Source organism: Triturus cristatus, chromosome 2_1 (assembly GCF_964204655.1).
Source record: "Triturus cristatus chromosome 2_1, aTriCri1.1, whole genome shotgun sequence".
Lineage (NCBI taxonomy): Eukaryota > Metazoa > Chordata > Amphibia > Caudata > Salamandridae > Triturus > Triturus cristatus.
In genome coordinates, this window is record NC_140581.1 from 699,030,024 (window position 1) to 699,054,029 (window position 24,006).

At 42.6% G+C, this 24,006-nt stretch overlaps 1 protein-coding gene across 1 annotated transcript in view; it reads left to right on the forward strand.

Annotated features, from left to right (window-relative positions):
* Positions 1 to 24,006, forward strand: part of COMMD10 (COMM domain containing 10) — an 836,536-nt gene that overhangs the window by 105,251 nt on the left and 707,279 nt on the right. The window contains exon 3 of the mRNA XM_085632645.1: positions 17,718 to 17,828. Within this exon, the coding sequence (XP_085488771.1) occupies positions 17,718 to 17,828 (111 nt within the window). The remainder of the gene's footprint in view (positions 1 to 17,717; positions 17,829 to 24,006) is intronic.

Consider the following 24,006-nt stretch of genomic DNA (forward strand, 5'->3'; position numbering starts at 1 on the left):
GGCACCTGGTTTCTTTAAGAGGGGGACCACTATAGCCTCCTTGAATGCACTAGGCACCTTGCCCTGCAGGAGGGACTCATTCAGTAGAGGCATAATGGTATGAGGCAGGGCAGAGAGGGTGTCTTTAATGATGTGAGGTGGGCAGCAATCCCTGGGTGAGCCTGATTTGACTCTGGCCGTCAAGTCCAGGAGGGACTGAATGCTGATCTCCAGGAAGCGATCTAAGGTGGAAGGAATCATAGTTGAGGTGCTGGTGGGCCCCATGAAGCTCAATGTAATGAGCTTATGAGCGCGAGCCCTCTGTGTAACTCCCCGGGTTTCCTGGTTCTCCTTTGCCGTTGGTGCCTTTGGGTACGGTTGATGGCTTGACTACCTAATGCCTCAGTCCTTGGGCTTTTGCATTGGTGTGGTGTAGTTTTCATGGTACCCACTGTCTCCTTGTGTGTATCATGTCATCCACATGCATGTTTCTTCTGGTAGCCAGGGTTCTGTATATCTAAGCATGGTGACGTTGTTCCCTCACCTTCCTTTCTTGGCATCCTCGCTCATGTATGCTTCGTTTGTCTGCTCTAACGCTGATCTACGGTCTCGTCTTTCCTTTGGGACTGTGTTGAAGATCCGTGGAATCTGGTGTTCAATTGAACTTCTTTTTGCAGGAGTTTATACACGTTCTTCCATCATGCGCTGATCTTGTTGGTTCTGTGTCTTTCCTTCTTTTAATCCTGCCTGGACGACTGAAGTCTCATCTGTCCCCTGCAGGATTGTGGTGCCTTTGCCTCCCCTTTCTCATAGCTTCCCTGCAGAGCTTCATGGGTCTGATGTCAGCCTTGCTGGCATTTGTTGTCCCCACCGTGTTTTGCTCCATATTATTGACGGCTTCCTTCTCTTTGGAACTTGGTGGGTTTTCAGTGGCAGACCCTCCTCCAATGTGGTATGGCTTTGGTATCTATTCTACGTTAAGGAATCTGCGGCTAGATGCCTCTATCAGATGAACGAGTTACTTACCTTCGATGTATCTGGTAGAGACACAGTCTAGCCGCAGATTCCTTAACGCCCACCCATCCTCCCTGTTCTGCGACGGCCTTTCAGGTGGGGTTCTGCTCACTGGCCTCCTTACAGGTGGCCTTGGCCTTCTTGAGGAGTGTCCTGGCTCGCCTGCCTCTGGGGCAGGGTATGTCGCACTGTTCTAGCGCATTGGCTTTCCACCCTTTCTCGTTTTGGGTGGATAAGTTACACGCTTTCACTGCTCTCTCGTTCAGGGTTTCTGGCGTGGAGATCTCATGTTCCTTCCACCCTCCCTCCGCCCTCTTCTTTCCCCTCCACTGCCTTGGGGCCCCTTGTTGCCTATGTTCCTTTTCGTAGGTCATTGTGGGGGAGCGCGGTGCGCGTGCTCTGTTGGTACTCACTTTTGATCACTCGCCATGACACCTGTTGTTCTAGTCTTGTTGTGCTTTACAGTTATGCCTTGTGGTTATAGGCTGTCTTTCATGCGCATCCATTCTGTGGTTGCGCACCGTTCTTCGTTTGTCATGACTTTCATTTCCATTGCCATTGCCTCTTCGGAGGGGTGTGGCTCTTTGCCTGGGCGGGACTGTTTCTGGTAACGGGGCTTTGTTTGTTCCCTTCCATTCCTTCACATATTGAGTACTCTTTCAACATGATTCCTTCAAGTGTTGAGTACCCATTTCACATGGTGTGGGTTCTCATCATTCTATGATCTCTTGTTCTTCCTGTTTCACAGATTTTTGTTCTTTTTTCGCACACTGTTCCTATACTCTCACAGTTTTTGTAGTGGCTCTGCGTTGTGGCACAAGAAAACTGACGTCAGCACGCTGGAGGGACCTATATGGCTCCATTGACGTCACTTCCGTGGACGACGTCAGGACGGAGCCGGGTGACGCAGAGGTACTGCTGGGGAATATTCTAAGTTAAGGAATCTGCGGCTAGACTGTGTCTCTACCAGATAAATCGTTACCGAAGGTAAGCAACTCGTTCGTTAATCAACGATAATGATGATTCAAGGTTTTGGAGTGTAGACATGTTTACTCTAAATTTCTGTGACCCCGGTGCCGATTCCCCTAGGCTATGGAAAACTTCATGACTTTAACTCGAACTGCCCGATTGGTGGTGGGAGGGAATTTTAATCTGGTGCTTGAGCAAGTCTTGGACATGTAAAGTAAATACAAGTCCAAACATAGATCTCATTGATTGTTACTATGCCTTTGCTAACATCTAAACCTGAAATACCCATGGAGGCTACAACATCCCATGTGAAATAGGATTAGAAATCATCAGAAGAATGCGTCTCATGAAGAAAAGAAGTTTATTCTGATGTTCTTCCACCCGACACGCGGAGCGTCCTGTCGGCCAGCCGTCCGGATAGTAACTAACTCCACTACCCGAACTCTGCACCGAACGACGCTCCATGTTAGAGCTCGGAACCACATTTAAAGGAACACATTGAAGATAACATTATAAAACATGTATCGAGCGCTGGCCGCGTGGAAGACTCCACCAGCGCGTGATGTACATAAACATCGCCAATTACAGTAGTCAACTATTACATCACCTTCCCCCTTAAAAGAAAACAAAAATGAACAATTAAACAAAGTAACATAAAAGTTAAGATGAACAGAATCAATACCTAATAAAATCCTCAAATCTTTTTGGAACATTTAAAGTGCGACCCCTGGAAGAACTAATGTTTCCCTTGTTATTGACGGGTTGAGTGGGAATGCTAACACCTAGCTGACTCGTACTTGCGACTTGAGGGGGAAAGATCAGATTGTGAGAATTAGTCGATCCCTCAGGGACTAACCAGTGCCCCCAATCAAGTTCATCTTCGCAATTTCTTTGTCTCCCTTGCAATATCCTAGCTTGTTCGGGAGAAACTTTAACAAGATGCCTCTTGTTCCACCAACCTTTATTTCGCACAAAAGCAGCTCCTTTACTGACCTTGAATATTTAATTGTTTGGTGTGAACTCTATGACAAACATCCTCGAAGTCGACCATTGAACCAGTAGACATATCCTTTAACCAAGTTGGAAACAAAGTAGTATGAGCCTCTTTACCCCTCAACAATGTAAAAGGTGGTATTCCAGTCGTACAGTGAGGGGAGGTTTTATAACTCCAAATCTTTTGAACAATGAATTCACCTACATCCAACCCTGAAGCTATCGCAGTCTGAATACCTTCTTTCACTACCTTGTTACCCCGTTCAACTAACCCGTTGGATGTTGAGGAATATAAAGCTACTTTAAGGTGCTTTATGTCTAATTTGTTCAGAAATTTGCACATCCTATCAGAAACAAAATGTGTGTCATTAGCTGTCACAATGGTCTTGGGAGAACCCGCCAACGAAAATATTTTGTTTAAAAATGAAATCGTAGATTCAGTATCAGGGGACTCAACAAAACAGTGGTACATCCATTTAGAAAAATAATCAACTGCCAGTATGACATATTTCTTATCTTGGTCTAGAGTAGAATAAGGACCTGAAAAATCCAAACCAATTTTTTCCCATGGAGCTTTAGGAAATTCAGTAGGATGCAAAGGCGTGTTTAGGGTCCGCCAATGCTTATCAGACAGGAGGCATTCAGGACAACTATCGATAACACTCTTGACTTGTGAGTCCAAAGAGGGCCACCAATAATGAAGTTTAACTCTCATTATAGTCTTAGTGGATCCTAGGTGCCCGTTGTGCTTTGTTAATGATCGAAGGCCGCATCCCCGCGGGCAGGTCAAACTTATCACCCCGACGAACGATACCGTTTTCAACGGATAGCTCGTCCGACACTTACTTTTTTTTTAATTCCATCATTCTCACAAGCTGTTTTTCAATCACGCTCAGATAACACAGAATCATATTCTTGTAGTGTTGTGTCTATCACTGCTACGCACTCAATATCTTCCAATATGAAGTCCTCTTCATCATCTTTGTCCATAAGTAACCTAGACAAACAGTCCGCTCTGACATTTCTCCCACCTTGTATGTGTTTAACTACAAAGTTATATTCTTGCAGTTTTGATACAAGTCTCATTAGTCTGGCAGACATACTAGAAGTGTTGACTTTGTTGAAAATGTACACCAAAGGTTTATGGTCTGTTATTAACTCAAATTTGCGTCCCCAGATGTACATCTTAAAATTCTGAACAGCCCACACGCATGCTAACGCTTCACGCTCGATCGTGCTGTATTGATGTTCAAAATGTTTAAGAGCTCTGGACACGAATGCCACAGTGTGCTCTCGCCCTTCCACGCTTTGGCTAAGCACTGCACCAAGACCCAACAAGCTTGCATCTACAGTTATCATAGACATACAGTCGTCTCTAAAAGCATGAAGCGCTTGTGCAGAAACAATTAACATTTTTACATTCTTAAATGCTGTTTGTAAATCGTCAGACTATTTAAAATTCTGACCTTTTCTAAATAATACTCTTAAAGGTTCAACAGCTTGAGCGTAACATGGTACAAACCTTTGCGTAATATTCTGCTAGGCCGAGGAAAGAGCGTAAAGCGTCTTTATCCTTAGGCGCTTTTGCGTCTTCAATAGCTCTGATCACTGAAAATTTAGGTTTAATCCCTTGACTTGATACAGTATGGCCTAGGTATTCTAATTCCTGTTACAGCGAATTTGCATTCATCAGGTCTCACTGTCATTTCTTTAGATTTTAAAATCGTTAGGACACGTTTAAGAATGTCATTGTGTTCCTTAAATGACTTAGCATAAATTAGGATATCATCCAAATATGCCTGGACACCCTTGATGTCGTGAAACAGTGTGTCCATCAACTTCTGAAACACACTACCGGCTGATGCCAATCCGAAGGGAAGGCGAAGGAACTTGTATGCTCCAAAAGGGGTGACAAATGTAGTCAAATCTTGGGACTCTTTAGAGAGGGACACTTGGTTATATGCTGATCTCAGGTCAATCTAAGAGAACCACTTAGCACCCCCTATATTTGCTAATAGCTCATGGATCCTTGGCAGTGGGTGGCAATCCACCAAAATGTTTTTATTTAGTGAGCGCAAGTCCACACAAAGTCTGACCTCGCCTGACTTTTTTCATGCGACTAGGAACACATTGAAGATAACTTATAAAACATGTATCGCGCGCTGGCCGCATGGAAGACGCCACGAGCGCACGATGTACATAAACATCGCCAATTACAATAGTCAAACTATTACACCATGGTACGTGAATTCTTATTGTGCTTCTTTCCCCAGCCGTCTTACTCTCATACAGAGTATCTTTTAGTAAATGGTAATTTATTACCAAGATTTGTTTCTTCAGAGACCGAACCATAGACAAGGAATGAGTATATCTAACGAGAGGTGACATCTTGGTGGCTGAATTATGTTATTTTAAAGGTGCCAGAATAATATCCAATTAATGATGCTTTGCAGAAGTGATTCATATTTTGAAACTGTGATGCAATTAAGGCTAATATCCAAGGCATCTTTATTGCTGTAGCGGCTCATAAAAAGTGAACATAACTGTACAATTGTCGAACTGGGAAGAGGGGTTACAAATTAAATTTTATCATATTTTATCTAACAGGACGTGTATCTGAAATTGAAAACCCTCAAATGTGCATATTATACAAATCCTTTCTAGTATTTACGGTTAATGAGTACAGTCAAATAGGATATGTTTCTAAATGGAACAAGCAAAACTGGTTGCATTCTCGCTAACTATCTGGCAGTCAAAAAATTCAAAGTTTATATTACAGGAATCAAAACAAAAGACGGTTCGATTTTTTAAAATCTCTATGAAAATCTATATACTCTAAACACGCTAGTAGATAAACAAAGGCTAAATGGGTTTTAGAGTTCAACGATCCCAGTTTGGAGCATAGAAATCTGGAGGGCCATTGAAGATCTCCATCTAAGAAGGGTCCTAGATCCAGGTCCAGCTGGTCATGCCAATTCTTTCTTTAAAGAATTTAAACTAACCCTAGTTCAAACCATGACAGCCCTATTCATTGTCTTTGGTGATAAAACCTTGGTTGAGGGTACAGCTGGAGAAACAACTATATCTAATGCCCCAAAAACAAGGATCCACTAGATCCTCTTAGTTGCAGTCCAGTTTCTCTATTAAATGCAGACTGTAAATTGTACACAAAGTGTTGCCATAGAATTCAAAAGGTGTTAGGGCACCTCGCAAACCTTTTTAAAAGATAGAGTCTCTAGCGAGAAAACTGCCCTATTATGTCTTCAAGATGGTGTTTGGCTTAAGGCTTAATATCAGTTTGAGAAAGCGATTGATAGTAGATTACAGACTTGGAGGTACTGATTTTAAGATCATCAAATAGGGTCCATGCCCTACATTTGCTTGGACTCCTGCTAAGCAAAATCTTATTCAAATATGTAAAGCACTTTGAGCTATATGCTGCTTTATATACAACTCCTAAATGAATAAAGACGTAAGTAAACAAGTTGATTCAGATCTGAACATGAAAGGCTTACTGAGTCATTGTGCAAAACATACCCTGTCCTGCTGTAGATGGAGGGAACCATGAGCACTCACTGTTCATATGTGTTCATTTATTCATGCCCTTGCTCATCCATTTTCTCCTCGACTCTCTCATAATTTCATGCATCCTTTCATGCACCCCACTCACTCATTCATCCCTCAGTGCAATCACTCAATCATTCAGATATTTGTGGGCCACTGAGGTTCAAACCTGTTTGGAGGCATTGAGGGAGATTACCTCCTGGGTGAGCGAATATTTGACGGCGCCTCTTAAAAGATGGTTATGATGGATGCTCATGCATGTTCTGTGGTGGCCATTTTTGAATGGGTTTGTTCACATATTACAAACCCATTTGTTGGTGCCCTCTGCCTATGCTTGTGCATGCATACACGTTGAAATTAAGCTATTTTAAAATGGCTAAAATCCCACAGCGTGCAAAATAGATTTAAAAAACAAATGAAAAGAAATTGGTAGTAGCACAGGGGAAGAAGTGACAAGCAGAGGGGTCAGGAAGCAACGAAGAAGCAGGTGTCGGCGAATATGAAAAAATAAACAAGAAGGATTGGGTGAGTTAACCAGATACTGAGCTGGAGAGAGAAGCATGAAAAGAGGACGAGCTGGAATGGAGAAGCACAGGAGAAGCAATATGGAGAGGGGGGGGGGGGGGGGGAAGAGAGCAAGAAAACACAAGGAAGAAAGAAAAGGAAGTTCGCTGCATGCAAGCAATGTCAGCAATGGAAGGGCACACGTCAACTAATCACACAGCGAGTCCTAAATGGTTCTGGGTAGGACAAACCAGGAAGAAAGCATTGAATGAAGCAAAGTCACCTGAGATAGAGAGCAAAGCCATGCAATCTTGAGCAGGGGTTGACCATAGAATGACCTAAAACGATTTATTCGCAAAAGGTTTTGGCAGTCTGATTTCGCGGTCCTACTGCCAAGTCAAACTGACAATTGTTGAATTCATAGCAGTCATCAGTTCTTTTAGGTTTGCGGCATTGGTATTAGATGTATTCATTGTGTACGCGAATGCTTCCTAAATGGCATCTGATCTCTGCCAGTGAATATGTTCCCGTGTTCTAGCCTTCCACATTACAGGTCACAGTGGTGTTTAAGACGTTCATGGGATTAAATTGGAAATGTGTTTCCAAGCATCTGTGTTTGTGTAACAGCAGTCTTTGTTGCTTACTTATGCCAGTGTAGGTCCACGAGAGCTGGGCCTAGTCCATCTCTGCGAATAATCTGCATTCAGTGACTCTAATTTACATAGTGCTTATACTGAGAATCATACATGCATTGTGTAACAGCAGTCTTTGTTGCTTACTTATGCCAGTGTAGGTCCACGAGAGCTGGGCCTAGTCCATCTCTGCGAATAATCTGCATTCAGTGACTCTAATTTACATAGTGCTTATACTGAGAATCATACATGCATTGTGTAACAGCAGTCTTTGTTGCTTACTTATGCCAGTGTAGGTCCACGAGAGCTGGGCCTAGTCCATCTCTGCGAATAATCTGCATTCAGTGACTCTAATTTACATAGTGCTTATACTGAGAATCATACATGCATTGTGTAACAGCAGTCTTTGTTGCTTACTTATGCCAGTGTAGGTCCACGAGAGCTGGGCCTAGTCCATCTCTGCGAATAATCTGCATTCAGTGACTCTAATTTACATAGTGCTTATACTGAGAATCATACATGCATTGTGTAACAGCAGTCTTTGTTGCTTACTTATGCCAGTGTAGGTCCACGAGAGCTGGGCCTAGTCCATCTCTGCCAATAATCTGCATACAGTGACTCTAATTTACATAGTGCTTATCCTGAGAATCATACATCCATGTGCCCCTTCCGGGCCTACACTGGACACCCCTGTGTTACAACATTTTGACTGTAATTTCATGCTCCCTCCTCTTCTAGCGCCCTCCCTGACGTAGGTATAGCTTGTCTGCTAATAATGCCATTACTTTTGTATTCAGTAGTTCATGACAATTGTCCAGTGGCTCGCCAACGTCTTCAATTGTTTCCTCATCTTCTTCATGATTGTGGCTTTGCACCAAAAGCTTTGAATTCGAATCACTTCTTTGGAGACTTTTGACATTACAACGCTAGTCCTAAGCAATCCATCAACTCCTACAATAACCATGACACCTGCCGACTTTCCTAAATAGTAAAGACGGTTCTGGTTGTATTAAGACATGGAGGTAAGTATTGTGCTTCCAATCTTGCCACTGAGTAATATCAACCAGAGGAATTAACATTACACTTCCCATCAGGCTTTTGGGAAAGACTACAAGAAACCAGGGAAGTGAGATCACCACATGACAGTGTAACTGGGTAGAAAGCAGCCTTCTTCATCCCGCCCCAACCCCCCACAGTTGTGAGTGCTTGTGATGCAGCAGAGCAGCTGGAATGTCAGTGAAGAATATACAAGAAAGCCAGTAACTGGAACAAACTTAGAACGAGCAAACGAACGTCATCTTCTTTGTTCACAAAGGACTCCTAATTGTACACATGGAGTGGAGGCATCTTGAGCTGAAAAGCCCCATAAATATACAGTAACACTCACTGAGAACACGGTGACAGACAATGGATCTTGTACAAGAGTGATAGAGTATTTTATGTATTACATGTTTAATTGAATTGGATCTCATGCTTTCATAAATGCTACAGATAGCAATGTTGGCAGTGCTGTGTATGTGTGGGCACAGCCACCCATGTTATACCCAATCAACTGGAAACAGCCGTTTAATAACTAAGTAATCTGTAGAGTAAGGTTGATCCTTTAAAAGTGGAAAATAAGAACTAAGATGGCGGGCTGATAAATCAGCATAGTCAGGGGTGTGAGTGTCTACAAGTGGTAAACCGAACAAGCTCATGTTCTTAAACTAACCAGTCGCAAATCCTCTTCCACCCCTAGTGCTACTCCCTCCGCTCTTTTCGTTTCCTCTGTATTTGAGTCACCAGGAATCAGCAACAAAGATATGGAACTATAGCATAACTCTGCAAAAGCCCCTATCCTCGAGATAACTGTAATGTCGATGTTCCTAGCTAGTGTCCAATGGTGGAGTCTCCCTTGAGTCCTTATCTTTGTCCTTTCGACATGTTCTGGGAGGCCATGCAGAACGACGATTTGCCAGGCATTGCTGAACTCAGTACTTAGCAGTCACAGGAGGACTTTGGTATTTAGTTAAGACAATCTAAATTGTAAGGCAAGGCCAGAGACTCATATTCTGCTTGTTTAAACATATTAATAACAACTGGTTATTAAGCTAAGTGAATTGTTGTTTAAGTTAAAACTCATGACAAATCTGCAGCTCTCAGAATGTTCTGAAGTCCCTCTCCAATGCAGAAGTCTCTGGAGGCCATAACTTCATAAACAGAATCTGCCCAAAAAGAATGGGCATTAATTCCAGCAGAACCTAGCACTCATTTGATCCAGTGAGCCACAGTTGTTTTAGTCTTTTGGAAGAGATCAGCAACAGAGGAGATGACGTTCTTAAAGCCCGCGTTTTTGATTCATTTTGAGTAAAGCAGCGCATTACACTTAGTTTACGATGATCAGGAAATTATCAGTATACAACACTGGGTGTAAACATTTTTTATTTCTGTGAAAACAATAAATTACAAGGTCAGGGATGATTGGAATACTTATATTTCTTCAACCCTCTGACTAATGTTCAGTATTCTCAGGAAATGGCTGATCTGTAATTGTTAACAGTCCAAAAAGATTTTACCTAGAAAGTAGCCTGAAATTTAGAACTAGAATGACATATGTTGAAAAGCAATTGAAACCGCTTTCCATATATCATCATTTCCAATCTCTGCAAGTTCCAGAATTCACATATGTTGGATGAGTCTAGACACTGAAGGTGAAAGGCCTGACAGGGACCAGAAAGATCCGAAATCCTCCATATCATTAGTTGAAGGTAGCCTGATCGAATAAGAGTGTGACTCTATCCTTGGGGGGCTTTGTAAACGACGTGGGCTGAATGGGGGAAGATTTGGGATTTCCCTGGATAGTTCGAGAAAAAAGGGGAAGCAAGATAGGGCCCTATAGGGTGCTGTTATAACAACTACTCAGTGTCTGTGAACTTGAATTAGGCACATATAGATCATAGTAAAAGAAGACTGCATAAGGACATCCTAACAACCAATCTTGCACAAATCCATCTATTGCCAGAGCAGCCGTATCCACTCACTGGATGAACGAATAAAGCAAGTTGAGACTAGATGCAAATGCGTCCATCGACAAGGGGCCTCAGATTATATTTAAGACTTGAGACAAAATAGAATGAAGATGCCAATTGCTGAAATCCCTCAAGTATCTGGAATGCTGAGGAGATATTTCACTAAGAGAGATATCTGGTGAGCCCTAGATTATCATGTACCTGATGGCTGAGGTGTTCTCCATCTACAGGAGTACTGCATATGGAGGCCTGGACCCTGTCTTTTTTGAACTAACAAATGGCAAAAGAGTCGCCCGGTATCTCAAAACAACTGCTGTATACTGTGGGCTCTTCCAGAGACCTTGTTCCTCCAGTTGAAAACAGGGCAGATTTGCTGTCCAGGCTCCTTTGATTGCATCTAGAGAAGTAGCAAAAGTTGTTTGCTCTTTCCACACATCTAGATGGTCTGACCAACAACCCATCACCTCTTGAGTTTGCTTGTCTAATGGAATCAGATTGAAGTTGTTTGATTCTGGGATGTTTGAGGGATCGAAAGTGAAGTGGGACCCAAAAAATACTGCCTGTAGAAGAGGTAGCTACATTTTTACCATTTCTTTGATAAGTAGTCACCGAACAGTATGGCCAGGGCTGCTAGACCTATCCCAGAACTTAAAAATTCACCAAGTTTGGACTCAATCCTGATCAATAATCCCTTGCTTTTTCCTGGAAAATCGTTGTATTAGATTTATCAACAATACAAAATGTTCTCTGCACCCAGTTAGAAGTAATAGTGGGGTCTCCAGGAAAACCAGATTCATTGGCATGTTTGTTGATTTATCAGATTTACCTCTAATGACCTACTAGCGCTCTCTATGCATTCTTGGCATCTCTCCCATACTTTAAAAAGAATGTTACTATCATAGGATCAAGGAAGGGAGTCCCTGCCACCTTATTAGCTATTATAGAAACCAGAGAAAAGGAGAGGAAGGACTTTTCTATTTGTTCAAGATTCCCGGATCAAAAAACTGTGGAATTATCCTCCATATCATTAGTGTGCTCTGACCATTAATATGTGCTCTTTCCGATAATGTTTTTCACCTTATTGTCTATCTCCAGAAGTGATCGCCGATCTCAATTCTGACATTCAAAAACCCAATTTGCAGAATATGTTGCAACATATTTGAAGAATGATTTGCATGTTTAGTATTTTCAGTATGCTCACCAGAGCTAATTTATTTATTTATTTCTTGGATTTATGTAGCGCAAAAACTGTAACCCTACGGGTATCCTGGCGCTGTGACTTGCCCAGATGACATTGTGCCTGAAGATAGCCTTAGGGAAGAGCCATGTCTTTAGGCTCTTTCTAAATAGGAGCAAAGATTTGATTTGCCTAATGTTCAGGGGAAGGTCATTCCAGAGTCGTGAGGCTGCTGTCCCAAAGGCTCTACCACCTGTCCTGGTCTTCTTAAATCTAGTGGTGGTTACCAGATTTGCGCTTGATGAGCGTAGGTTTCTCCCGGCAATGTACCAGGTGAATTTCTCCTGAATGGAAATTGGACCTAGGCCGTGTACTGCTTTGAACACCATACAGAGAGATTTAAAATGAATTCTCTCATTTATGGGCAGCCAGTGAAGGTCTTTTAGAGCTAAAGATGTTGAGGACCTATGCTGCCTGTTTAACGCCAGTTTAGCTGCTATAGACTGGATCCTCTGTAGTTTCCGTAGTGCTGATTGTGGTGCTCCCAAATACAGAGAGTTACAATAGTCCAACCTGCTCAGTATTAGACTCCTCACCACCAGGGGTCTGGAAGTGGCGGACAGGAGCGGGAGGATCTGGTGCAGTGCTCTTAGCAAGGAGAAGCAGGTACCGACTGTTTTATTGACTTGTGATTCCAGTTGGAGGTTGTCATCCATTAAAACCCCCAGGTTACGCACTGTTCTGGCTGGGGTCAGTGGTTTTTCCGAAGGGGTGAGTCTAAATTCGGCGGGATAAGGCTGAGCGATTTTGGCAGAGCAATATACTATCTCAGTTTTTTCTCCGTTAAATTGTAAGTCTTGAGCATGCACTCCTGAAATTTCTCAATAGATACTGCCTGGTTTCCTTCCAGAGAGAACACCAGTTGCGTATCGTCTGCATAATTGACTAGGTCGATGCCAAAGGACTTAATAATTGGGATTAAAGGGCACAGATAAATATTGAATAGAATTGGGCTGATTGCTGAGACCTGTGGCACTCCATGTCGTACGGGGGTCTTGGGAGAGGTAAACGGTGGAATAGTTACCACCTATTGCCTGCCCGTCAGATATGATTTCAGCCACTTTAGCGCCCGTTCTTTCACTCTGATGTTCTCTAGTCTTTTCAACAGGATGCTGTGATTTACCGTATCGAATACGGCCGACATGTCCAGTAATACCAGTACGGACCGATTGCCATTGTCGGCTCGCATTGTTAGGTTATCCAGGACCGTCGCTGGGGCCGTTTCCGTTCCATGCCCTGGTCGGAAACTGAATTGATCCTTATCTAGCAGTTGATTTTCTTCTAGATAAAGTGACAGGGACTTACTAACTGCCCGCTCAAGAATTTTTACTGGATACGGTAGAAGAGATATTGGTCTAAAACTCGGAGGACAGTTAGGATCAAGTGACGGCTTTTTGAGCAACGGGGTCACTACTGCCTGCTTCCAGACCTCCGGGACGGTTCTCCTTTCTAATGACTGACAGCAAATCTGCCGCAGCCAGGGAAATAGTTCCAGCTGGAACTCTTTCCAGATCACCTGCGGAAGGGGGTCCAAAGGGGACCCGGAGGAGACGCTTTGGGCTAAGTTGTTAAATATATCCTCAGTGGGGATTTGAAAGCACTCTAAAGTGGGTGGCAGATAGTCCTTAAGTGCCTCTTTCTGTTGCTCTGTTGCTAATCTCGTGGGAGGTTCCTTTTCCTCGTCAGGGCTGCTATTATTGTTGGAGTTTAGACCGCTAACTATCTTGTTAATTTTTTCGTCAAAGTAGGTAGCGATATTGTCGCAACGTTTTTGTGTTGCGGTTACTTTATTGCCCGTACACGCTGGATTGGATAGGTCCTTTATGATAGTGAAGAGCGTTTTTGTGCTATTAGGTGCCTGCAGAATTGTTTTACCATAGTACTCTGCTTTGGCCCTTGAAATTGCTTCCTTATATGAGGCCTGTAATGATTTCAGCTTTTCTTTATCCGCTTCCTCATATGACCTTCTCCATATCCTTTCGGCTCGTTTACGTTTTTTCCTCATTAGTTTTAGCTCTTCATTGTACTAAGGAGCTGAGGGTTTTTTTCTATTCTTTGGCCTTTTTACTGGGGCGATCTGATCTAGAGTACCCTTTATGTAGTCACAGTAAGTTTGGTAATTTTCATCCACTAATTTACTGGACACAAATAGATTTTGTTCTGAAAATGTCGGAGATTCTCTGTTTTTTACTAGCTTAGCCCATTCTCTTCCCTTCCGGAAGGTTACTGACTGATTTGTGTTACAGGTCAGACTGGGCAGCGTGATCCTAAAATAAATTAAGGAATGATCGGTCCAGCATTGAGGTAGCACTTCAGTCACTTCTGTTTCATTCTGATTTGCAAATAAGAGGTCTAGGTTGTGCCCTCCTTGATGGGTTGACTGATGTACTAGTTGGTGCAGACTGAGACTTTTGCAGGCTTGTTCCAACTCTCTCAGTGGGGGGCCGAGGGTCCCATTGTCCTAGAGATTGCAATCGCCCAGCATGATCATCCTTGAGTGTGTTAGGGTCATATTAACAAAGGTGTCGATTAGGGCTTGGTATTGGGTATTTTGTCCGGGGGGCCTGTAACATACTATTCCTGTTAACACTTTCCCTCTTGCCTCCAGTAGTGAGAAGCCAAGAAGTTCAATACCTCGAAATCATCGATGTGTAAAGAGCAGCATTCTGTCCATCAATTGTTCTTGTTGCATCAACCAATACGATTAGTCACAGTCTAAACAGAAGACAGGTTTGCCTTTTGGATATCAGTAGACACAGAATTAACTAAGAAGTATTGAATGTTCTTTCAATATATCTCTTCCACATATTCATCCCTAAGAGCATGTGCCATAGCCTCCCACGGTGAATGCTCATCCTTCACTGCTTTGTAAAAATACCAGAAAACATTATCCAACCCCGAACCAAGCAATATAACCAAACAGGACGATGTAGAAATATGGAAAGACCTAAAGGGGAGCCCTAACACCTTTAAAAAACATAAAGAAAAGGACAGGTGTGAAGTCCTGAAAAAGGAACTGAAAACTCCTATGAAGTTCTTTGAATGGATTGGAGTAATGTCATGGCTAGAATCGAGGTTGTGAAGATGCACTCACTGCGCTCCAAGAGCTCAGCATCCGGGCCCGGCTGCAGAATTGGGGCGGTCTTAGGTGGGGTGAGAAGGGCATTTGTGCCCAGCAGCAGTGGTGCGGTGGTAAGGGACATGTTTAAGAAGGGCAGACCAGGAATGAATTCAAGGGCATAAAAGGATAGACAGAAAAATGGGGTAAGTGGTACATAAGTGAAGTCTGCACAGCTGACAGGTATTAAAAAGCGGAGGCCGTGCACAAAGTAACAAGATCCCATCCCCGCCTTTAAGAGACCCCGATTAACTATAAAACCTTTGCATAACTGCGTGATACCAGATTATCCATGCCCCCGGATCAAATTTTGCAAAGGAAGGGCTTTTTAAAAAAAAATCTTTTTATTCACTTTTAAGAACACTACAGGACATGTGAAACTTTCAAGTAATGAAAATAAGGTACGTGAAAAAATGTTTCAATAAGTACCACTTAAAACATGTAAACAATAACTGCAAAGAAAACAAAAGTACAAATACAAAAAAAAGGCAATGCAAAATCAATAATGTTGTGCGTCAACATATTATGTGTAGAGGATTCATAGGAATGTGGCATAAACTCCCATGGGGGAGGGGCCGGAGGGCGGGAAGTGGGGTCAGAATTATTCAAACAAAATCACTTTAGTATTTCAGAGGTGGCTACAGCAGTGGGATGTGTCCCTATTGCCCCTAAATCGGAAGCGCTAATTTCATGTTACACCCCTGAAGCGCACAGAAGTCTTGATTAGCAAAGTCAATAAGAGAGGAATGTTGTATCCGAGCAGGTGGAATGTCTGGCCTCCCAAAATGCTGAGGAAATGCATGAAGGGTGTGGATACTTCCCATCCCATAACTCGACCAGGCAGGATCAGCAGGAGGTACAGACTTTTATGCAGTATAGAAACCAGCATAACCTATTGATGAATCATTAAACGAGAACTAAAGGTCTGTAGGAGAACCATTTCTATTGGTAAGTTGGTCTGCCCAACGGAAGACCTGTAGATCTGTTCGTGCCTCCCCCTTATTAACGAAGTGTTGAATGGTGGCCTTGCACACAAATATCTTTTCGTAATTGGTAAACCTGCGCACTCCTGGGTATACAGACTTGCATTTACACTTTGTGTGCTTTTCCGGTGTCACCCTCCGATGTTGGATGCAAATTTCATGAGTTCTACAATGTCATGTTCCATTAACTACCCCCACTGAACGATGCTATCTTTTTTTTATACATTTGCTTACCACTGATTCCAATGTGCCTGGAACTTTGGGGTTGATTGGAACCATAAACGAGCTTTTGAGTTTCAATGGTAATTGCTGGGGTTGTGGATTCCTTGTACAAAAGAAGTCCCTTTTTGCAAGACCTTCGTTTCATCTGTTACTAAACGTTTTAAAAAGTTTACGATCAGGTTTTTTTCTGGCTCCTTGTCAGGACCCCTTTTTCTGGGCACCCTGCCTCCTCGGGTCTTTTGGTTGAGGCTGGACTGGTGAGTACAAAAGTTGGAGGTGGAGGCTATTATCAGTTGTTGATCTTCTCTAGTTTGCGGGGTCTTCTTCTTGTGTTGTACGGTTAATGGTCCCCAAGGTTTCGTTTGTGTTGGTTCCGCCTCAGACGTTGAAGTTTCACCGTCTGTTGTTTACTTTCTTTTGCTTAACAGGACACCCCCTGACCAGGATCCGAGTTGCATTGGTTAATGGGAAATGGGGCATGGACAAATGAATTGAATTTGACACAGAAATAAGAGACTCATGCACAACAAGTTTTGTGAAAAGACGATTTATAGAAAAACAATGAAAAATAATGACAAAAGAATGTTGAAAATCCTGAAGCAGTACAAGATTTACAGTTAAAGAGAGGAGTTAACGAGGTACCACCCAGTTGGTGCTGAAAGGGAGACACATGTGCATGAACATGCCAACATATCTCTTTGACATCACTCAGCTCCTGCTGGTCGCCTCTCCATACACATCTCAAAGGGGACCCCTTGACTGATGACAATTACTGCCCTGCTACACTGTCTCCGCAATCATTCCCTTTTGCTCTTGACATTGTATTTCAGTGAGAGGGGTAACACATTATGAGGCTCTTGTGTGTCTAGCCTTTGTGTCAGGAGCAAGAATCACATTCACTGATCAAAGAATAACAACACATCTGTTGATGCAGAATATGACCGGGCAACAGATGTGCCTCTGTCATTCTATTGCGAATAAGAAACATGTTTATATGAGGAAAACAAGCAAAAATAAAAACGTCTCTCTCGACTATTGTAAGCTACACATAATGATATCATTTATTGAGTTCCAGTTGTAAAATCTAAAACTTTAAATTAAGTAAGGGGCCTACATCAGCTTTGATTTTCGTTATTTCTTCTCCTGCCTTGAGTGTAAGGAGTGAGTAAGCTAATGGTTGGCCTGGGTTTGAATTCGTTGTATTTGGGATTACCGAAAGCTGAAATTAAAACTGAATAACTTTTGTTAAGGTCTTGGAGGTCAAAACTTTTTTACATTACGTGGCAGAAAATGTTGTCAAATACATATTAGAAAGACCTTGAAAATATTGCCCATCATAGCCAGACTTTAATATTCTTAGCAAATGGTCTTTTCCTGACTGGCAAATGTTTATTTTGGGAAGGTTTCGTGAAATATTAGTGATGTTTTCAAGCCTGGTTCGGCTCTCGGATGGGACTCCACTCAATAACAGAGTGATCTGCTGGTCTGTTGCAGGCAGAGCGCAGTTTCAGCGAGGACGAGGAAGAGAAGCTCCAAGCGGCCTTCTCCCTGGAAAAGCAAGATCTCCACTTGGTGCTTGAAACGATATCCTTCATACTGGAGCAGGTAAGAGTTTTACCAGCATTGACAGCATGTTCTCTGCTTGGCATCGCTTACACCTATGGCTTGACTCACACACCTGCCCCTATGCCCAGCACATATGCCAAATGGGCCGACTATCACAGACCAGAGTTTGAAGAGCCCATCCGCGTCTGAGTGGAGAAAGGAGAGGGGTGAGATCTGACTACCAAAGAGAAATCAAATAGAATAGTCAACACCCCTAACTAACTCCATGAGCTTACCAGTACTGCCAAGGGCGCGAGAAGAGCCCGTCTGGATCATCTCCCACCCTATATAGGACTCTGTGCCTCTCCCCTATAGAAAGTTTTGCTTGGCAGGCCCCTGTCCTCTGCTATGCTCCAGTGGATATTCACGGAATATGCGGGAGGAGGCCACATACTCAGCTACTACGTGTTTATTGAACAAAATCCGCTTATCGTTGATATATATAGCATAGCATTACATGATTTCCCCAAAAAGCATGTTAAATTACTCTAATCCTCACCAATTAGGAACCAAGAACTACCTCCTAACACATCACTAAATAATATCAAAACCACAAGGATGTTTTGTAATAGGTTTAAATACAAGAAGCAATAAAGGCCCAAGGGGCAAGCAATATGACTCACCAGGCAAAGACACAGCATTGCTTCTGTTATTTTCCTTTCTGTATGCTTATTCAATTCAAATGTAATAATCAAACAATTATTAATGCACCTAAATCCATACAGATAATACGTAACGTGCATAATTATTCAGCTTCTAGCCTGTAATTTAGGCTGTAATTTTAGGGCAGGCGTAAATATATGGAGTTTGAAATCTAATGCTTGCATTGTGTCTCAGGTCTGGACAAAGCAGATGTTATAGGCTGCAATTTCAGAGAACTGCGCCATCTTGCAGGTTACGACAATCACACAGCGTTAAGTTATTTCTTAGGCTTGAAGAATTCTTAATGCAGACTTAGGCTTCAAACAGGACTGCTACTCCATGGGTTGTACGTCTTACAGGCTGAGGCAGATAGATATGTCGGATCATGATTCAGAGCCGTCTGCTGGGCTGGAAAGAGTGTTCAATGTCAGTTTCAGACAGCTGAGCTGTCAAGGGTTACACATCACTTCGGCTCTGGGCAGCAGTCTGTTCCACATGCCGAGGATCTTGCAGGCTTTTGTCGCATACAGAAGGGCTGTCCATCGGGGTAAGACAGAGTCCAAGAGCTGGGGCTTGGGACAGCAAAGCTGGCCTTTAAATTGCACATATTGTTTAGGCTCCGCCAGGTATACTATACAACAGAGGCATCCCAAATAACACACATCTGCCAGGCTTTCATTTATTTATTTGTTTAGCAATTTTATAAAGCGTGGTGCATTGAAAGGAATGAGAGTGCTTTACAAGATAGGTAGTCTACACAGGACTTCAGATAGAATTAGATCAGAATAGCACGGTAAGCATCATAGATGGAGAACTACAGCAGCAGTATTAGAAAGGGTGGGTAGAAAGGCACTAGCAAATGATAGATTAACTTAATCTGAGGAATGCAGTTCAAAGAGATGCTTTTTCAAGTGTTTACGAAGAGAGATCAGTGTAGGTTTTACTCTTAAGTCAGCTGGTAGTGAGTTCCACAAAAACGAGGCAGCACCTGAGAAGGATTGATGCTGAGCATGCGTAGTTTAAAAGGCGGTGGCTTGAGTAGTAAATTATTTTTACTTCTTGACACCTCCCAACACTGAACATGGAAACGAGGCAGAGAGTGCTGGCAATCGGAGTGGATAGCACCGTATTCCAGCCGCCCCTACTCAGGCTTCCACTGGAAGACTGTGTCACTCAGCCAAGGTAGATTTAATGTGACCCAGTTTTGGGTAGGCGGCTCAAGTCTTGCTGCTGCATGGAGACAAGTTTTCAGTGCTGTATGGGCACTCTGAGGGGTGCCTGCTAGTACAGTGTTTCCAAAGATAATTCTGGATAGAATGATGGTAGAAGCTATTAATTTTAAAAGGAGATGTGATAAGACTGGTTTAAATTCTTGACATTGTGCAGGTAAATATTAGCTGATTTGGCAACTTTGATCACGTGGGAATTAAGGATATGTTTGTTTCTAAAGTAATCCCAGGAGAAAAGACTGTGGGGGAAGTAACCTGGTGAATTCAGGGTTGTTGGTCAAATCTGTTATGAAGGCTTTCTTAAACCTTGGGGATAAAAAAGTATTTTTGTTGTTGTTGCAGGTTCAGTGTGAAACAGTTCCTAGGTTTGCACTCAGTAGGATGGCACATAGCAAAATATCATAAACAGAAGAGATTTTGAGGTAAATTTGAGTGTCATCCACATATTGGTGGATGAGCACCCCAGTGTCATGGCAGATTTCGAACAAGTAGGTCCCATGTACTTGTTAAAGACAGTGGGAGCCAAGATAGAACCCTGAGGAGCACCACAAGTGACAGGATAAGGTTTGGATATCTTGCTTACATACTTCACTGCTTGGGAGTGGTTCGACCAATAGGATTCAAACCATTCAAGGACTGAGCCTCTGACACCAATGCATTGATTGAGTAGGGAAATCATCAGATGAGCATGATTGATGATATTGAAGGCAGAAGTTAGTTTGAGAAGGATAAGGAGACATGTATCGCCATCAAGAGAATGTTGGATGCCATTAAGGCTTTTGAGTGGGGCCATTTTGATTGTATGGCCATCTCTGAATCCTGACTGATGAACTAGGAGCTGATCTTTGTGCTATAAACTATATAAGTCACAAATATTGTACAGGTTTAAGTCTCATACTCAAGAAAAGGCTGTTGGTTTCCACATATATTCAAGGCTCAGGCGTCAAGGAGCGAAACTATCCCTTCTGTTACACATATCTTACCGACTCTGACAACAGGCACTCAGATTACAGAGATCTAACAGGCTTGACTCTGTCAGTCGGGCTACTGTGATAGGACAGACTCAGACAGCAGATCTGCTCCCACATGCTTCACAGACCTTTTAGGTTTTTGAAAGAAAGCCTACGTTAGCGGCTCACACAACAGAGCCTAGCAAGAACTGGCAGCTTGCAGCCTAATTTTAGGGACCTTCACTGCACATCTCAGGTTGGCATTGTAGAGTGCATCTTGTTTTAAAGATCCTACAGGCCTTATACAGGCTTTTTTCATCAAAGTTAACGCACATGTTACAAATTTTAAACGGTCGGACAGTTGACAATGAGGCAGTTTTCAGGTCACAAGGAACAGTAATCTTCACATTGGAGCCCAAAGGATACTCCAAGAGGCCAAATGAGGACTGAAGACTCCTTAGCAACTTCACAAATGTCTCTCAAAACCAGTAGGATTGTATGTGCTTATTACATGAAACATTGAGCGTCAATATACAATCATTGCCCAATATGAGAAAAGGAAATACAACAGTGAACACCAATTTTTGGATACAGATCTGAACACACACACTTCCTCATATCTCCCTCAAAGTTTAGCAGATGTTTTGCCTCTCTCTGTGATCGCTTAGGTTTAATTCTATTGTGTTTCATCATCATAGTATTTAGCCTTATTCCCATAAGCCTTCCAGCCACTTTCAATGATACAGCCTCAGGGTTAAAACAAGTATTATTTAAAGCCTTAAGGGGGGCATTTTGTGACTGAGGCAGAAGGGTCCAGGCAGATTGCTCCAAAGCTGCAAGAACATTAACGTAAAGAAAAGAGTAGCATAGTCCATAGTTGTTGCACTTTGTTTTTAGACACACTGCAACACGTGTAATCGTATTTGAAAATTGGGCACTCTTGCCATGTTTAGCATTCCTTATATTGGTGGGGGGCCTACTGCGCATCAAGTTGGCTGCGCTTCTCAAGTGCTCTGATGTGGCCCCCTTTTTCAGGTCATGCTCATGGACCTAGCATAGTAGGAGGTCTAGGGGAATGCCAAGTGGTAGAAGCAGTGCCGCTAGAGTGAAGTCCGGAAAGTACAAGTCCGTGCTGGAGCCCAAGAATTCGAGGGAGAAACTTATCACCTCTACAGCCTGTTTTTTTATATGGTACCGGCATGGGAGTGAATGTGACCTAAGAGATCATACATGATCCTGAAGAGGGAAGAAGCACTATAGAGACCTCCTGTGAGCCAGTGCTGGGGCTTTATTTGTCACCAGCATGATTGAAGTGACATTGGAAAGAGCTGGGAAGGCTGCTCCTAAGATAGCGAAGTGTGCTGTTTTCTGGTGCTAGATTTTTCCTAGTGTATGAAGATGACAACGTCTAATCGAGAGGAATCCAGAGCCTATTTCTGGTGCTGCAGGATGCTGAAGACCTGCTGAGAACAAACTCTGGCTTGGAGACTGGACAATTGTAATGAAGCCAAACAAGTCAAAACAAAGACGATCACAAAATGAACCATTAACTCTCGAACCAAGGGTGCCAGTTGGAAGAACATGCATGGAAAAGTCAGACCTGAACCTTTAGCTAAGGATCCTGTCATGTCATGATGTGAATCTACTATAATGAATGTACTGCAGTGTCTACAGAGGTCCTTGTAGCCCATTGTTGCAGTGATGATGGGTCTGGAGGGAGGTCATGGAGGAAATTAAAGGCTGCCCGAACAGAGATACGGAGAAAGAAATGGACTTCAAAAACCAGAGTCTTGTGCACTGGAGAGAGCCAGACAACTGAAAAAGTGACTTATTCCCGAGGTAAAATCCTGGACCACGGTGCCGCAGAAAATATGTCCCTTCGACAAGCAACCCTGGTAGCTACGAAATCTAAGTGTTTCCCACTTGGAGCTAATATTAGCACCAAAACTGGATACTTTAGTGGGAGCAGGACAATGATGTACCTGACTTCAAGAGAAGCTCATGGATTGTAGCTTCATATCTTACCCTACTGGATGTCTTGGAGCTCCAGAAAACCTTTGTTCACGGTTGGCTTGAAATAGTGACCAGTTCCCCCGGTCAACCATGATCTGTGGCTTTCAACTGATGCTTTATAATTTATTGGCCCTTTTTGACTTAGAATCTCAAAAAAATCATGTCTCCAATTTCTCTTTTCTGATTTTGATAGTTTTTATGTCATTTTGCTTCTTAAAATGTTCTTGTTTTTTCATAATTAGTTTGGCAATTGTATTGGGTTATTTTCATGACTTTAAACTTGTTTGATACTTGCTTGAGTTCAAGCCTTGTTCCTCTGGGGAATTGCTTGCTGCTTCGACCTTTGCTAGAAGGAGTTGAGCAAAGATTATTTTTGAACTGCTCTGCAACCTTACCAGGCTGTGTTTATTCAGATGGTAGGGATAACCCCTCCCAAATTAATAACCCAGTTTGTGACTGTAATGTTGTATCTATTTTTGGTAATAAATTGAAAATACCTAATATTGGTTTTCATCTGTTTCTTGGAGCACATGACCGGACTCACCACCACAATGTGTTAGCCGGCTCAAATAGTTAACATTTTACGAGGAAATATGTCATTTTTCAGGGCTGGGGGGAGCAAACTCATTAATTTACATGGAGTGTGGTTTGACATAAAAACGTTTGTAGACTTCTGTGTTAGAGGGGCAGGCTAAACTGTCCTGTGGGTTATACATGTGATGCAGGCCAGGCCTATGACAACAGGGGTAGTCTACTAATCCCAGAAAATATGTTCTAAAACTAATTTCTAATTAGTGCGTACATGTGGCATGGAGAAAACTACTTTTTAAGGACTCATTTGCCTCTTCATGTATATATTCAAAACACTTTAGGAAGAAGTTCTACTTTTTAATAGAAAGTTAAATCCTAATGTGCACTGATTATAGGCAGTGCCACTGGAATTTTTCCAGTACTTAATTTGTAAATAAATAAGTGCCAGGGCCCTTGCGAGGAGACCACAGGAGCTTGCGCCACTCATTTCCCTACTACCGACAATTCAGACTTTTTATACATTTAAAAATGAGTAGTACTTGCCACCCAAGCTGTTTTTCTAGTTTTTGGGTGGCAAATATTGGTAATGTAATGTATATAGAAATAATTAAAAAACAGTTGTGTTCATCACAAAATTTGAAAACAGTGCCACCATGTGGCTGGCTGTCATGAGTCCTGGTGTTGACAATTAAGTGCCGGTGCTGAGCACCAGAAACCACTGGCTCAAATTAAGCACTGCGTTTTTCGCATAATTATAGATTTGCATAATTTCTCACGAAATTCATCATCTGGTGGAAAAAGTTAAATGTGCAG